The following is a 16,830-nucleotide window of genomic DNA, read 5'->3' as shown; positions in this document are numbered from 1 at the left end:
TAAAAGTTTAAATGTTTATTGGTGTAGAAGTGCTTGCAAGAAGATACTTGTAGGATATTTATTCTTTTACTTTCTTATTTTTAAGGGATTTTATTTATCTGAAAAGGAAGCTTCTGCAATAACATTCCATGTTAAGAGTTTCTGAAAAGTCAAAATGTCTGAAAATGTTAAAGAAGAAGAAAGCAACAAAGTGGGTAATGAATTACCATTAATGAATTTCTAACATTAATGAATTTCTAACACCTGTGCTCTAACTCAGTTGGAGCACAGGTGTACTGTGCTCTAACTGATCCATCTCAGGTTACATAAATTACACAAAGGGGGAAAAGAGGAAGTGTTTGTTGTCTCTTATGTCCTGATGGATCCGCAGCTGCTTCACTTCCTCTTTTTTATCTGCTCTCTCATTCCTCTTTTAAAGCACTACTAAATGAAAGAAACCATGTTTTCACAGGAAACTGTAACTTCAAATAAAGAACTTCTAATGAGGAACTTTTCCTCAGAGCCTCATGGGAAAATCCCAGTAGCAAAGGGAAGATTGGAAAATATTGTCATTGAAAAGAACTTTGCTCCTCCTGGAAACTTACAAACTCCAAATGCGGGGATTTTGTGTAATTTAATCAAGCAGAATAATTTCTTCAGTCATCCTGTGTTGAACTTTGATCCCTCTGATCTGTGATACAGAAAAGTGCCATGGCTCTAAATGCCCGCACAGAAGCAGGAAACTTGTTCTTCATTTGATAATATATGCTGCTGGGCGTGCAAAAGTTCACATGCTTTGAGGTTGTGAGCAACAGAGACACTTCCTGTAGGTTTGAGAGCTGCTCTGTTACTGCAGAGTGAAGCGTCTGAAGACACATAACACTGTGACACACTTCCAAAGTCATCTGATTTATCTCCAAAGGTAAGAACTTTCTTCTACTAAGATCACAATCTTTTCCTTCCTTTATTAGTCAGCAAAGGTCATTTGGTGATGTTAGTTTGTTTAGAATCTATAAAATAAAACATATGTTTGTTTCATTTTGACAGTGTTGTGATTCCATTCATTACTTCTTCAATCAATTATCGAAGAAGTAATGATTTTACTCCCACGCAATGAACAAAGAAACATCCAAATGCTGCATGAACAAACATTCATGCAAAACATGTCTGGCGGTTTAACTACATTTCTTATCTTCGTAAGAGTTATCAGTCAGCTACAGTTGGTAGCATTTCCAGTACATGACCCATTTCTTTGACTTGTTAAAATATGCTTTGCCAAAATGTAGAAGACCTACTCTAAAACTGTCTTTTAAAAGTTTCTTTTAGTGTAAGTGTTTTCCACTTTGCTTTCTGAAGCATTTTCAAAGTTCCCCTTTGGACTTTGACTACTTTTATTTTTTGCCAAGTACAGATGTTTAAAATATTTTTTTTTGTTTGTTTGTTTGTTTGCTAAGCCAGCCACCTCTGACCCACGATTCACTCATACATAAAAAGGCTTCAAGGATTGCAAGAGTAGAAGCACTGAGGAGTTTAAGAATGATGGTCAATTTTCACTAGGTTCTTTTCTTCCTGTTTACAGATTTTCAGATACTAACCTGGGATTTCTGAACATCATAGAAAACTACAAACAAATCATCTCCATGATGAACTGATGCTGAATCTCATGCAAAAAGTGCCCCTACCTAGTATTTAGTGCAAAAAAAAAACACTATAAGGATTTTTTTGTTGTTTTCTGTTCACATTACCCTGTTAGTTGGGGTATTTTGACCGTGTGAAACAAACATTTCGTTTATACAACGCAGCTGAGCCTAACCACATAGCTTCTCTGTGGTTATGTTCTTATTTCACCAAATTCCTCTTGCATCTGTGTCTTTTCATTTTTTTTCATTTCTCTGTTCGTTTAAGTATTTTTTTTTTTTCTCTAAACAGGTCAAAATGAAAGTCGCAGCTTTTAATGTGAGGAACTTGGGACATCAGAAAGTCACAGACAAAATGGTTTCCCAGTACCTCACTAAGGTAATGGAACTATGTTCATTTTTACAGCATTTAATAATGAGATACATTATGCAATGTAGATATATATTGTTTACCTGGTTTGTGTTTCTCCCAGATAATCTCTCAGTACAGCGTAATTGTGATACTCGAGGTGGTAGATAAAAGCGGCAAAGCCATGGAGATGTTGCTTAAAAAACTCAATTGTACTGCGTAAGTATAAAGTAGGAAATATCTTAGTGTACACAATGGATAATGGATAATGTTCATAAAAGCATTCTGTGTCATCATAATGTCTTCTTGTCTTGTATTTGTTCCATCAGTGATCATCCATATGAAATGGTCTGCAGCTCCAGTCTGGGCAGAAACACCTACAAGGAGCAGTTTGTTTGTTTCTACAGGTATATTATTACTACTAATAATATAGAATTAAAAGTCAAACGTTCAAGTCTCTGTTAAACTAATGTGTCATGCTTTGTTATATTGAGCAATGACTGACATAAGCAACTTGATGTGAGGATTTAGAAACTCAAGATCTAACTTACATGAAAAGCAAACCACACTGTTCTTTTTCAGAGGAGGTATTTTTGCCTTTGTATAAATAGGACAAAAAGTAACATCTGAAACTAAATCTCCTCTTATTTATGGCTTAAAAATGTTTTTTTTTTGTTTTTTTTTTCCAAAGAAATTTGGATAATAAAAAACCAACAATTGGTCAGATAACCATCAAACCTTTAAGCAAATGGGCTATGGCAAAAGACCACACCATTTATCACTCCGACAAGCTACAGGAAGCTGAGACAATAATTCTCACAGATTCACCAACACTGGATAATAGCAGGTTTAAAAAAGCATCCCCTTGTTTAGCTGCACATTAAGATTGAAGGGTCACAATTAGGAGTAAAAAACAACATGAAAACATTGATCTATTCCACCTTGTATCAATGTTTAAGCTGCTGCTGCTGGTGCAGTAGTGTGGGGTATTGCTTTCTGGCAAATTCTGGGCCCCATATTATAAACTGAGTGTTATCCTCCAACCTTCCTGACTATGTCCATCCCTTGATGACCACAGTTTTCAATCTTCTGGTGGGTAATTCTAGAAGGATAATGAATGATACCACTTAGGTTAGGTCATCTCAAGCTGATTTTTTGAAAATACCACCAACATTAAACTCCAATGGCTTTCACAATCAGCAGGCCTCAATCCAATAAAACACCTCAAGGATGTTATGGACTCTGGGATATTCATTTTGGATGTGCATCTGACAAATCTTGACCAAAATGTTTGAGAGATGTTTCTGACACCCTGTTAAATCTATGCTATACACTGTTAATACAATTTCATGAAGTTTCTGATGCACTCTGAGCAGTAAAAATCTACAAACCCCTCCAAAAAGTTGCCTTCTCACGTACTCAAAAAGGTTTAAAATCGTGTTCACAAAACAGTAACAATTTTTTTTTATTTGTTATTATTGTTTGTGTTTCAGAGCAGATGAGGTCAAGCTTACAGCTCAGTATCAGTATGAAGATAATCAGGCTGGAGATGAAGATGCCTTCGCAAGAGAGCCCTTCATCCTGCGCTTCTGCTGTCCCTCCACAGGTGTGTGCTGTTCCACATTAATGAAATGTCAGATCACAGGGTTTCTACACAGTTTGGAAACATATAAGATTTTATTAACTATTTTCCAAATGTGTATAAGTATGTATGAAGAGAATGAAAACTACTGTTTTGCACATACTTTGATTCCTAATATTACTGCATTCAATTATCATCCCATCCATCTGTCCATCCAACCTGCTACGTGTTGCAGTTTTTGCAGAGTAAATACTTTGTGTATAACTGTTATAGATATATCGGCTGTGAATGTATGGTCAAATGTTGTGTTTTATTTGGGGATTAAAAGGATCATGTGACCCAGGAGACGTTTTGACATGAAATATGTAAAAATACTGACCTGAGGCCTCTAATTTATTTTAAACCAAAAGATTTATTTGAGCTCACATCTGTTTAGGTGCACTGTGGATTTGGGTCTATGTTATTTGCTTGTATGTCCACTTTCAGTTGTAAAAGACCTGGTCCTGATTCCGGTCCACACCAAGCCAGAAGACTCAGAAAAGGAACTTGATGAGCTTTACGATGTGGTCAAAGCTGTCAGACAGAAGTGGAAAACTGATGTAAGTTGTTAAATCTTATATAAAGATATGCGGCTTGAAAATTGGAAGGTAATATTAGAGCTTTTATTAATAGCTTTGCTAAAACTCAGCCAGAAGTTAATCATTTCAGCCATCTCTTCACTGTAACTCAGAGGAGAAACTCTTCGAACTCCAGGTGTCACTGTCTTGTTAAAAATGCGAGTGAGATGCTAGATAATGTGTTTGGTGAATCACTCATTGAGTAACACCATGATTTCTTCCATTTATTGTGGATCTTTTCTGTTATTACAAGTCATTCTTTTTTAATGTCTTTTAACACTAAAGTAATTGAGAAGGCTGCCAATGAAGGAAATCTTGGGGGAGCAGGATAAAAAAACAATATTCCAATTTTGCTTACAGACACTAACAGTCATCACTACTCTAAATACTTGTGTGCAGTAACATGTGGTTTTGACTTTTATTTTTTTGTCCTTGGCAGAACATCATGATATTGGGGGACTTCAACGCAGATGGTCGATATCTTTCCAAGAAGAAGAAGAAATCAATCCGCATCTCTTCTGATCCCTTCCATTGGTTGATAGATGACGATGTTGACACCACGACTAGTAATTATAATGACAACACCTACGACAGGTGAGATACATGTTAGGTGTCAAGGACAACCGTCTTTGTTTCTACAACATTAATAAAACAGCAGATTGTCACTTTTAGCTTGAGGTTTAATGAGTCAGGACAAAATAAAAATGACTTTGTCTTGGAATTAGATAAAGAGTTTACATCACAACATCCGTTTGTCATCAATACACACTGTGCACATTTTTAGCACACTTTGAATAAAAAATAAATTCCTGACATTTTATTCCTTGAAATAATCATCTTGCTTGAGAAGGATGTTTAAATGTCCTTATTTCCAAATTTATCTATGCTTGTTGAGGTTTGCAGGTAGGTTACAGTAATTACCTGCCATGAATTACCTTGATTTTTATATATTTTTTTTATCTAGTCATTTTTGTTATAGATCCCCTCATTGTTATTTAGTATCGGACCCGGGGATTGCACCCTGCCCAAATGTATTAAACTAAGATCATAAAAATAGTCTACTTTCTTCTTCACCTGACTGAATCTGAATGGTTGAATTCCATTCCCTCTAACAAATCATGAACTGCAAAACATGTCTACTGTTGATAAAAGTACTATCTAGTAATATTATATGTAAATGTAAATGTGTGAATGACTTTGCAGGTATGTTGAAAACTGCACCAATAAAATGCATTGTGATACTATCTTCTTCAAATAGGATTGTGGTGTATGGGGAAGAAATGCTGGATGCCATTGTTCCTGACTCTGCAAAGTCCTTCAACTTTCAAGTGGAGTTTGGGCTGACAGATGAAGAAGTATGCTTTATTATTATCATTGTTATTGTTTAGCAATAATGCATCTCAGAGAAATGGTTGACACTTTCAGACAGTTTAGAGCACAGAAGAGGTGCTAAGATTTATAATTTCATGTTTTTACTCCCCAAGGCTGGAAACATCAGTGATCATTATCCTGTGGAGGTGGAGCTGGAGACTGTCAAAAAAGCAGTAAAACCAAAGAAGGCTTCACCGCAAACAAGAAAAACTTCCCCTAAAGGAAAAGGTCCAAAGAAAGGTACCATTTATTTTGTTGACAACAGAGGCTTATATAATTTACTCTAATAGAATTTGATCACCCCTGATCTAAACTTTTCCATTGCATCCCTGGCCATATGGTTAGGGTTCCCCTGCTGAAAGGTGAACCTCCTGCCCAGTTTCTAGTCTTTTAGAAAAAGTTTTTAGTTTTGTGTGTGTGTCCAGGATAATCCTCCATTTAGCTCAATATCTTACTGTCATTCTGACTTGCTCCCCTTCCTCTGATGAATAAAAACATCCTAACAGAATGTTTGTCTGCCACCACTACTTTCCACCTTTGGCATATTGCTTTCAGGGTAATAGTTTCCCACCCCACATAATGTTCAGCAGGTCTGGTAAATAAATAAAAAAGTTCAGTTTAACTTTCTGTACCAGAGGAATTTTTCGGATGCTTTCAACAATTGAACAACATTGCCATTTATCCACAAAGGCCAGGTTTATGGGTTACATTAACAAATGTCTTGTCTATGCATTTCCCCACCTGAACAATGGACTTCTGCAGCTCCTCAAGAGTAAGCAGGAGCCCTCAAGTTAATCTAATTGATGCTTAAAATATACACACCGGCTCTACACTGAAATCAATTGGTTGTACTGGATTTTGTTTGGGGGCATACTCATAGCACACAAAACTCACATTTATATTTGTAAAAACTATATTGTTCTTCCTTTTACTTTACAAGCATGCACTGAAAAGCGCATTGAAGATATTACAGTTTATGGTTTGTTGAGGATTAGAACTTTTGCAGGCATCATGAGTGCATATCACTTTTTATCATTTTTATGTTTGATTCATTGTAAAATTCAGTCTTTGTTCATTTCAACCAACAGGATCACAGAGTACAACCAAGCCATCAGAATCCAAGACTTCAGCGGCAAAAAAGAGAAAAGGACAATCAGTTGCATCCAAGACGCCAACAAAAAGGAGCCGTTGAGCCACTTTAACCAATCATTACCAAACTCACCGAACTCATTATTTATAGGCCTTTTTCTTGTCTAAATTTTTATGGAAACTCAATGTCCAATAAAGAAAACAAATATAAGTCGACAACTTAATTCTCTGACTCTGATGAAACTTGATATAAAATAAAAAAATATTCATAAATCGAACTCATGAGTAAAATTTATTTATATTTTTGTTATATTTATTTATTTTAAGAATAAAATAAATAAAAAATAAACTAAACACACATGTATTTCATAAAATGATCTTTATTTAGCTATTTTTATGTGTGTGTGTGTGTGTGTGTGTGTGTGTGTGTGTGTGTGTGTGTGTGTGTGTGTTTTATATGTACAAAATCCCCAAACTGAGACTGGAGAACAGAAGCTACTTTGTTTTGACATTTTAGAGAATACATCCAGAAGTCATATACTCACACCACTTCACAGCACTTTTCAGTATATTGCGATATCAATGGATACTAACGTCAGACAATTTCAAGCCAAAAATATGACCCTTCCCGCATTCACAGCTGCCTAATTTCTAATCCGTCCAGCAGATCCATTGAAATGATTACAAATCTTCGTAATTTTAAAGACAAATAAAATTGTCTACTTTTGCAAACAGTGTTTACGCTGAAATAAATCCTATTTAGCTTTATACAGAATTTGAGGTGTTTGAATTATAATAGAATTTTACATATTAACATAAAATAAATCACATTTTGTTTTGGACAGAATTTGAGATGTTTGAATAATAATAATACTAAGATTTTAAAGACTTGTTAGCAAGTTACCTAGCAACAAGCCAGGTAGGTGCTTCAACCTTTTTTGAAGTGTGTTCACAATTTTGCGATGTCTGAAGCGATTAACGCAAAAGGGAGCGTTCAAGACTGGATCCCAAAGGACCCCGGAAAAAAACCACCAAGGTGAGTTGAACAAGTCACCTAAAAAAATAAAACGAAGAAGAATTTAGCCCATGCTTTACAATGGAGTACCGAACCGATCCAAAACCGATACGAGACGCAAGTTGTTCCGTACTAAATATCCGATAGACATCTGTCATACATAAACACTGAATGCATCAGTAACGAACATAATAAAACACTGGAAATATTGAGTCCAGCCAAATTGTCGGGTGTTGTCGGGCAGCACGGTGGGCTGCCTGATAACAGACAACCCCGATCAGGAGAAACGTTGCAGACACTAAGAACTTACAGCAACCAGGCTTTCGTGGAACCTTTCGTATTTCATTTAGAAATGCAGACATTTTTGAGGAAAACGGTTTTTATTGATTATTCTCTTTCTATTAGCTTGACCGTTGGATGATCTGACTTTCTTTCAAATCATAATACAGGCAGCAAATGTTACATTTATTTAGCAATTTGTTAAGGCTATATGTGTGACCAGAGGTGGTTAGTAAGTAGTTAGAGTAACTTTTTGAAAGACAAACAAACAAACAAACAAACAAAACAAAAAAAACTTTTAGGAGTAGTTTTACTAAGCCATAATTTTTACTTTTAATTGAGTAACATGAGGATGAAGTATTGCTACTTTTACTTAATTAGAATTTCAGAATGCTTTATTCACTGTGAGTGACTTCACTTTAAGCAACGACCATCCCATGAGAATTGGCGACCTGAACCTTGGTGGTCCTTGGTGGTAACCGTACAGTTGACCTCAAAATTTGGAATACAGAAGTGGGAATTTTTTTTTTTAGTCATTTAAAATCCGAATTCTGTTTTATTTCTTTTTGTTGTTGTTTCTCTCCTCAAGTGTTATTGAAGATATTCTATGTTGTGATATCTCACTAAAGGTATGTACCCAAGCACATGGCAACTATTCGGCTTGAGCAGAAGTCAAACAAACAGGCTTGGAAGACGATGGGACCAGCAAAACTTGAATTGCCTTCTCCGTCGAACTACCTCAAGAAAAATGCAAAGCGCCCCAAAGCTCCTGAGAGTTAGTTCCTCAAACAACTGCATTAGGATTTGCTTTTGTGCTGTCAATATAACCCACCTGTTATATGCTTTTCTTTAGGGACAGGGACTGGAGGGCAGAAAACCAGTACTACCACTGTAAGGCTACCTCTTCATGTACCGCCCAATCCAGTCAAGAGGGCTGTCATACAGACAGCTGATGTGAAGCCTAAGCCCTCTCGTGTCGACTTTGCACAGGCACACAAACAGCTTCTCCAAAGTGCTGGACTTATCCCCAAATACATCGTGAAAAAGGTATTATCCTTCATCCTGTCACTTCACTCTGTGGAAAGTGTGGCTAATGCTGACAGGTCCTGGGCCATGAGTGCTATTTCTCTCCTCCCTAACCTTTCAGTGACTGATCAACAGCACCTGTTGAATTTTATGAATTGAAAATGAAATAATATTCAGAACCTCCCTAAGTCCAACGATGCTAAACCAAGCTTATATTCCTGTTAACTGCTGCATTTTCCACATAGCAGCCCTGTTGAACATTTGAGCAAATTATAGGTGGATGTGAAGTTTCTTTTTCGTTCCTGCAGGATTATGGTGAGATACCTAAGTACTTGCAGCAGCGCCGTGAAGCTGAACAGCAGGTTAGGGATGACCAGGAGAAACTTGAAAAGCTGAAGCAGGCCACACGACAAGTGTCAGAGGAAGAGCGAAATGCTGCCTTGGAGGTATGCTTCATTTGTTTTGTTTAGCAACAGACGTCTGACGTCTAAAACGTCTGGTGAAGTAAATAAAATAAAACAGAGAAAGTCAAAGGACTGTAAAGATAGAATAATGTCTTATGTCAAGTTCCCATGTTTGCATCTTCTTGTTAGGGCTTGAAGAAGAAATGGCATGAAGTGCATCGTGAATATCAGGGCCTTCCTTTCATCCTATACACCCCATCGCAGAAAGGCCGCAAGGTCCACATGGAGGAGCAACTGACTGAACTGGAGAAGCACATAAGACTGCTTGAAAAGTTCAAAACCATCTACATTTCTGATGCAGATGCTGGTGGAAGTCCTTAACCCCTGAGACTCCAGATGTTATTTTTAAAAAATAAAATGTTCTACATGTATTACAGCTTTTATCTGTGATCTGTAAAGCTTTTAAAGTAATCTTATTTTGTAGTTTTATTGCAGTGAAAACATGCATATATTGATATTCATTTTTACAGTCAGGAAAAAAAATTGCAAAAGAAAATTATAATATATTTTCATAATAGTATTTTAGTCAATTTTAATTTATTTCAGGGGCCATTGTGAACTTTTTTGGTTTTTAACAGAGGAGGTATTTTGTCCATGTTTTCTATATTTTCTCTTCACAGAACCTCAGTTCAAAATTCAAACCATCCATCTTAGATTGTCTTTATGCAAATCAACTTTCCCCTGCAGATCTATCTATCAGTCAGCAGAGCTGCTTCTCCACTGATTCACAATTTTCAGACAACATGTAGACTCAGGATCTTCTAATTGGGGGTTACAGAAAAATGTTTCAGAAAGTTTATACAAAGACTCAGAGATGATAAAATGAAGCTCATAAAATCACAATGAGTCCTAAAAATATATATATATTTTTGAGTTTATAATTCAGTTTCAGCATCAACAGGATGGAAAGCAACTCGTCATCTTCTTCTGAAAGGCAAAGAGAAGTTAAAAAATTAATTCTCTCATTTAAGAACTAAAATAAAAGAAAGAAAATTTAAAATTTTTCTCCAGTGTTCAGCCAAGGGTGTGCTAATTTCTCTAAAGCTTGTTAGTTCAGTTAGCTCTCCAGATAGTTTTCAAGTAAACTGGGAGAAGGCTTAAGTGTGCAGCGATGCTTCACAGTCAAACATCTGCTCTCACTCAGATTACTGTATACCTCTTCTATTGTGTACATTTACATAAAACTCAGGAAATCCTTGTTTAATCTGACCCTTGTTTTGCAAAATTAATTACTGAAAAAAAATCAGTCTAAAATTATGTTTATTCATTTTTGCATCTGGCTACTTTTGTTGTCTTAATGTACCAATAACAATATAGACATGAAAAAGACATGCAATACTAAGATCTACTTTTAAATTATAATTCAACCTTAAAAAATTAGCAGAGGCTTTCATTTTGACTCAGGGAGAGCACCATGTATCGTTCTCTGGCTCCATCACCGGATAGCCGGAAGCAGGGAAAAAGTTATTTGATCAGACAGAATAAATAAATAAATAAATGAGGGTCAGATATGTTCAACATAATCAGGTCAAACATGGAACTACTGGATTTTCCACAAAGCTGTGAAGCTTTTGATCATAGTAGAAAAATAAAACAACACCCATCCACATTAAGATTGGAGCTTCATGGTTCTCCTAGTTTCACCTGAATCTGTTGGTGTTTTCAGATCATTAGTTTGTTCATTATTATACCTCTCAGCTTCAAGAACACCAGCTGTCCTGCCAGAGCCAGAACCAGCACAGCAGCCACACTATCTGGGATTGACCAATAAGACGGCTCCTCTGATATGCTTTGCTGACCTGCAAGGTAAAACAACTTGTTTACTTTGCTTACTCATTTTTGAGTATACATCAAAAGGTCATGCGTTTCCACCACATTACAACTATTTCTCACTAGAACTGTGATATCAATGGGACAGGCTAAAATCAGACAACTGGCTCAAGCTGGAAAAAATATAACCATACATCAGGTTTTGTGAGAACATCCGTGTGCACATGAATTTGAACAAATTTAACCTTGCTTTTATAAAAATACTCTTTATATATGCATATTTACAAGACTTTTTTTATATGATTACATTTAAAATGTCATCTTAACTGAGACCAAAGTAGAATCAATGTCAAATTCCTTGGTTGTGTGCATGAACTTGGCAAATAAAGCTGATCCTTAATGAGAAACTTGTTTACTCGCTGTTTCCAGGAACAGAACTAAGTGAGAGGATGTTGCATCTTGTTTCTATGTTCCCTGGCTCTTGAAAAGCTCCTTAAAAACCTGAAATGTCCAGAAGCTGTTGATAGCAGGTTTTGATCAAGTTTCTCTCATGAGCAGTTACTTTTCCAGATGCTGTTCAGATTAATGCAATAATATTCTGGAGGAGTTGTTTCTTTGGAGGCTGCCTGACTCAAGGGACAGGTCCCAAACTAGTTTGTGTTTGTGATGGTAGTGTGGGGCTATTCCCCACCATTGCAATAACAAGTATGGACAAAATAGTCAAAAAGGTTTTACTTAATCTTTAGTCTTACTCTTAAACATATGCTGTGCAGGTAAAATACATTTTTACACAAAATTGCAGAGGGAATCTTTCGGTATTTCCTAGTAAGTAAAATTGTAACACCCAGCACTACAACTATTCTTTGAATAAATGTAGTCTGTCCTTCCTGCTCTGATGATAACTGTGGGATCTGCACAGGTGGATGTAGGGTGGCATTGGACACGTAATCCACAACGCTATCAGTATTAGCTGACCTGAGGGTATAAAAGAGCACTGGACAGAGGTTGCCAGGACAGAAAGTTTAAGGAGACTGCAGATATGCTCAGGTTTCTTTTGTTTACCTCTCTTGCAGCCCTGGGTAAGTAGCACCTATCCTATTTTGAAGATTCTCCACAGAAGTCCCATATGGACTTTAAAGTAATATTGCTATTTTCTTTGGATATCTGCTTTGCTCAGTTCTGGCTGAACCCCAGCCCAGGTACCTGAAGGATGGTATTGGTGAGGAAAGAGTTGTGGGAGGAGAGGTGGCCAATCCTAACTCCTGGCCATGGCAGGTATACTTCAAACCCTTTCAGAACTTATACTTAATGTGTTGCAAACTTAACAAAACAATCACTACCATAAAGACAAGACGAAAAGGTAAAAGGTAAAGGTAATTTTATTTATATAGCACATTTTCAGCAACATGGCAATACAAAGTGTTTCACAGGAATTAAAAGGAAATACAAACAAAAAAAAACCAAAGAGCAAAATAAAAAAGGAAAAATAATCTAATGTTGATCTAAAGTATGTAAACTAAGTGCTCCTGTTCAGGGTTGCTAAGTATCCTCTGGTATAATTCCATTTCTAGATTGGAAGAACAGGAGTCTAAAAAAAGTAATCTCGATCCAAAAGTCTCATCTGGGCTTCTGGTCTCTGCATCTAAATAGTGAGAACTCTACAGTTTCTGAAAAGATAAACTAAAGAGTGACTGACCTAATTCCTTTTCTGGGTTAAAAGTGAGCACTGTACAGTTTCTAAATAACTGATAATCTAAAGATGAATAGCTAAATTCTAAGTTTGTTCTAAGTCCTTTTCTGGATTAAAAGTGAGTACTCCACAGTTTCTAACAAAATAAAATCAAAAGAGGAAAAGACACATTAGGGCAAATGGCAACATTCAGACAAAACAAATGGCAAAACAAAGATATGAGTGAAGGCGGTGATATCAAAGGGCCATGAAATCACCTTGCTCAACCTCCCAGCAGAAGTCCAATAAATTGTTATCGAGGAATGTCCTTGGGAGCGCTCAGCTCCACAGCTGCCTGGATAACAGGGGGTGGGGGTGAGGTGGGAAGGAGTGTTATGTTTACATATCTTCAAGGAGATTGTAAATATGCAGCCCTTCCAAGGCAACACGGGAAAAGCCAATTCAGATACAGAATGTCTTAGGTCGGTTAGATTATAAATTTCAATCTTCCCTAAAGTCTCTCCAATACATCTCAGTTCCCAAATATCCAAATTAGTTTGGTCATTCCACTGAACCGAAACTAGCAACTTCTCCAAGATCGATTCCATCCCGTTAGTGAGTTTTAGAGTCCTCAGCTGGGCTGCAAGTCTCAGGAAGACTCACATCCAACTTGCGTCTCTGTCCACACCAACAGTCTGAGTGTTCACTAGTTCAGCCAAGTCCATCACAAATTTGTAGATAAGCCAGGAATCCGCAAGCTCCAAACAGTAGAAATCTTGTTATCATGAATAAATCCAGGGTGAATCCCATCGAGTGTGTCCCCTCAGGACAAGAGGGATCTCCTGTGCCCAGATTTCTCATCAAGAAAATTTGATCAATTACATTGAGAAACCAGTTGACCAGATCCATAATTTGTAGATTTGGAGGATGTGCAAAGAAATGCTCCAAAAAGACAGGACAAAAACAGAGCAAGCAGGGCAGGCATGAGCAGGGAGGGAGCAGAGGGAAAAAAAGCGTGTGTGTTTTCCGCGAGTGTGAGAGAGAGAAAAAAAAGGCCTAAAAGTAGTTGTAAAGTTATTTTAAACTACAAGAAAACATGCAGATTTCATGGAACTTGCTTGCTGATATTAAAAATGTGACATTTTCAGGGTCAGATTTTAAACTGATTACATCTGTGCATCACATCAAGTACACCAACTGATAAATGTAATGTAAATATATATTTCCCTTAAATCGTTCCCCAAATCAAGTCCAAGAATCATTCCTGTCACTTTTTTTCAATCAAAACTGGGAATTTTGCTTTGCATCTCCTCGTCCGCATCAAGAGTTACATCTTATTTTTTAGAAAGTCTTTTTAGGACATTGGAGAAAAGGTTTGGGGTTTGTCTACTTGTGTTTGCAAAACTGTCTCTTGCTGTTTTTCAGATCTCCCTTCAGTACCAGTCTGGAGGCTCCTTCTACCACACCTGTGGAGGAACTCTCATTAGGAGAGGATGGGTCATGACTGCTGCCCACTGTGTGGACAGGTGGGAGGCTTATGCATCATGGAAGAGCTGAAGAGAACAAAAACAAGAGAAGCAGCAATTTTCATAGACCTGAATATACTTTTGATATTGTCCCACTTATTAGAGATTCATCTTCAAATAACTACTGATCATGTTATTGTTTTAATTTTTTGAATTAGCTTGGATAAGTATAACTGAAAGAAACATCTTGTCTCCTCTGCATGGGCAAAAGATCCATGACTTGGCGTGTCGTTCTTGGAGATCATGACATTTACAACAACGAGGGAAAGGAGCAGTACTTGGGCGTGAGCCAGGTCTACATCCACCCTAACTGGAACACCAACAATGTGGCTGGAGGGTTAGTAAGGATGTAGTTTCACCAGTTCTTAATATGTACAGGGCAAAGAAGACAGACGTATGCAACATGTTATGAAGTAATCTTGCACTTAATTTTTAAAAACATGAAGAATGTGTGCAATTTGATCCTTACTTGTTATTTATAATACTTTCCATGTAAAAAATATATTTTATTCTGTTTTCTTCTTTAGTTGTTACAATAACTTCTAGGGAAGTGCATCAATTAAGTAATTACCAGCATAACCGTTGAGAAAAAAAAAAGTTTTTGTTGCTTAACTTCTGCTAAAAGATATGTGATATCTATTTCTTGGACGGAATGGTTTTAATGGATTTTAGAACAAAAGAACATTTTGGTTAGGAGGTTTTAATGTTTTAAAAGAACAAAGAAATATGTTTCTTCATAGAGCTAAATTTTATTTACAACTCACCTTTCAAGGATCTTAAAAAAATGGCATTTGCTTCCTGCTTCTTGTAGTTACGACATTGCTCTGCTGCGTCTGTCCACTGACGCCGTCCTCAGCAACTCCGTCCAGCTGGGCGTTCTTCCTCCCTCCGGTCAGGTTCTGGCCCACAACAACCCCTGCTACATCACTGGATGGGGACGCACTCAGAGTCAGTCTAGCATCATTTCACACTAACATGATTAACATGGTGGACGTTCAGACAGGCTCTGATATGTTTGGCTGATTTTCCCAGCTGGCGGTAGCCTGTCTGCTCAGCTGAAGCAAGCCTACCTGCCTGTTGTTGATTACAACACCTGCTCCAGCTACGGCTGGTGGGGCAGCACTGTGAAAAGCTCCATGGTCTGTGCTGGAGGTTACAGCGAGTCTGGTTGTCAGGTGAGCCACCTGTTGAACTCCCTGCTTTCAACAAAAAGCGGACAATCATGAGGTTCATAATGATGTGCAGAGCTACAATTAACTGACATTTTTGTCAGCTTACACCCACAAACTTTAGTTTATTGTTATTGGGATGCTATGTCACAGGTCAACACAAAATAGTGCATGATTGTGAGGTGGAAAATAAATAATGGATGGTTTTGCACACTTTCTCCATTTCTGAATTTCTTAAGCAGAGCTCTGTGAACATGGTTTTTAACGACCATTCCATGTTTTAAACAACTTCTCCTTATTACTTATTCCTTTAATTCTGTTGTTATAATAAAACTAAACATGAAAGTTCAAGGGGGATGAATACTTTCCAAGGCTGCAGGAATAATAAAAATATCAAGATAAAGTCAATGACATCCAGTTTTTATGACTGATATTTTTAATATCATTTTACTTATGCAGGGTGACTCTGGTGGCCCCCTGAATTGCAGTGTCAACGGCCAGTGGGTGGTCCACGGAGTGACCAGCTTTGTGTCTTCCCTTGGCTGCAACACCTACCAGAAACCCACCGTCTTTACCCGTGTTTCTGCTTACATCAGCTGGATGAACGGCGTTAGTATTTGATAATTCAAGAATTACATAGATTATAATGGTTTGTGTTTGGACATTGCAACTGATCATTTGTATTTGCTTTTGCAGATCATGGGTTAAGAAGAGAAGCAATATCTGTGGAAAAAAAAGAACATTCTGGATTCTTTTCACACTCTATCAAAATAAAAGTCATGAAAATGGCATCTAAACTGCTTTGTCATGTTTGGTTGAAGTTTTATGATGAAAAATAAATTAATGATCTGATTCGAGACTGAAAGAAAAAGAAAATCAGATATATATCTAATGAATTAAAGATTTAAACATTTAAGGGGAATCATCTTATTTTAAGGGTAATCTGTGAAAGGATTTAGCAGTGAACCAAAATCTCAGCAAAACTTTGATGTTAAGTAATTTCAGACCACTGTGTATATAATAGTACAAATGACAAGCACAAAAAAGCTAAAAAAAGAGAGACGGTGACAAATTAGCAAATTAATATACTGATCAAATGCATCTCATCTTACAGAGTATTGGATACAGTTACACGATATGCAGCAAATACTGACTGTAAGGTTATCTAGTCTCCCAGAGATGACACACTTCCAGACCCCAATTATTTTTACAACATAAGTGTACTTTAAATTTCTGCTTGTCAGCCTTAGTTTTTTACCCCATACAGTTATTCTGGCTTCTCTAAAAT

At 36.9% G+C, this 16,830-nt stretch overlaps 3 protein-coding genes across 3 annotated transcripts; all 3 read left to right on the top strand.

Annotated features, from left to right (window-relative positions):
- Positions 1-304: 304 nt before the first annotated feature.
- LOC103150139 (deoxyribonuclease-1-like) lies at positions 305-6,902 on the top strand. Its single transcript, XM_007569619.2, has 10 exons — positions 305-901; positions 1,909-1,995; positions 2,090-2,184; positions 2,295-2,372; positions 3,459-3,571; positions 4,034-4,146; positions 4,604-4,758; positions 5,423-5,519; positions 5,649-5,775; positions 6,624-6,902. The coding sequence occupies exons 2-10, from the start codon at positions 1,915-1,917 to the stop codon at positions 6,725-6,727; spliced, it is 963 nt and encodes a 320-aa protein (XP_007569681.1). The 5' UTR covers positions 305-901; positions 1,909-1,914; the 3' UTR covers positions 6,728-6,902.
- A 619-nt stretch (positions 6,903-7,521) lies between these two features.
- Positions 7,522-9,784, top strand: LOC103150138 (enkurin-like). The gene is made up of 5 exons (XM_007569618.2): positions 7,522-7,660; positions 8,548-8,693; positions 8,772-8,965; positions 9,253-9,390; positions 9,538-9,784. Exons 1-5 carry the CDS (start codon positions 7,587-7,589, stop codon positions 9,727-9,729), a joined length of 744 nt encoding a protein of 247 aa, XP_007569680.1. The 5' UTR covers positions 7,522-7,586; the 3' UTR covers positions 9,730-9,784.
- Positions 9,785-12,178: 2,394 nt separating this feature from the next.
- On the top strand, positions 12,179-16,342 carry LOC103150137 (elastase-1-like). The gene is made up of 8 exons (XM_007569617.2): positions 12,179-12,257; positions 12,356-12,453; positions 14,273-14,373; positions 14,585-14,710; positions 15,185-15,321; positions 15,406-15,548; positions 16,002-16,151; positions 16,239-16,342. The coding sequence occupies exons 1-8, from the start codon at positions 12,218-12,220 to the stop codon at positions 16,248-16,250; spliced, it is 807 nt and encodes a 268-aa protein (XP_007569679.1). The 5' UTR covers positions 12,179-12,217; the 3' UTR covers positions 16,251-16,342.
- Positions 16,343-16,830: the final 488 nt, after the last annotated feature.

The sequence above is a fragment of the Poecilia formosa genome, unplaced genomic scaffold (genome assembly GCF_000485575.1).
Source record: "Poecilia formosa unplaced genomic scaffold, Poecilia_formosa-5.1.2 Scaffold243, whole genome shotgun sequence".
NCBI lineage: Eukaryota > Metazoa > Chordata > Actinopteri > Cyprinodontiformes > Poeciliidae > Poecilia > Poecilia formosa.
The sequence above is the reverse complement of the archived record's forward strand: the minus strand, read 5'-3'. Positions and strand labels throughout refer to the sequence as shown.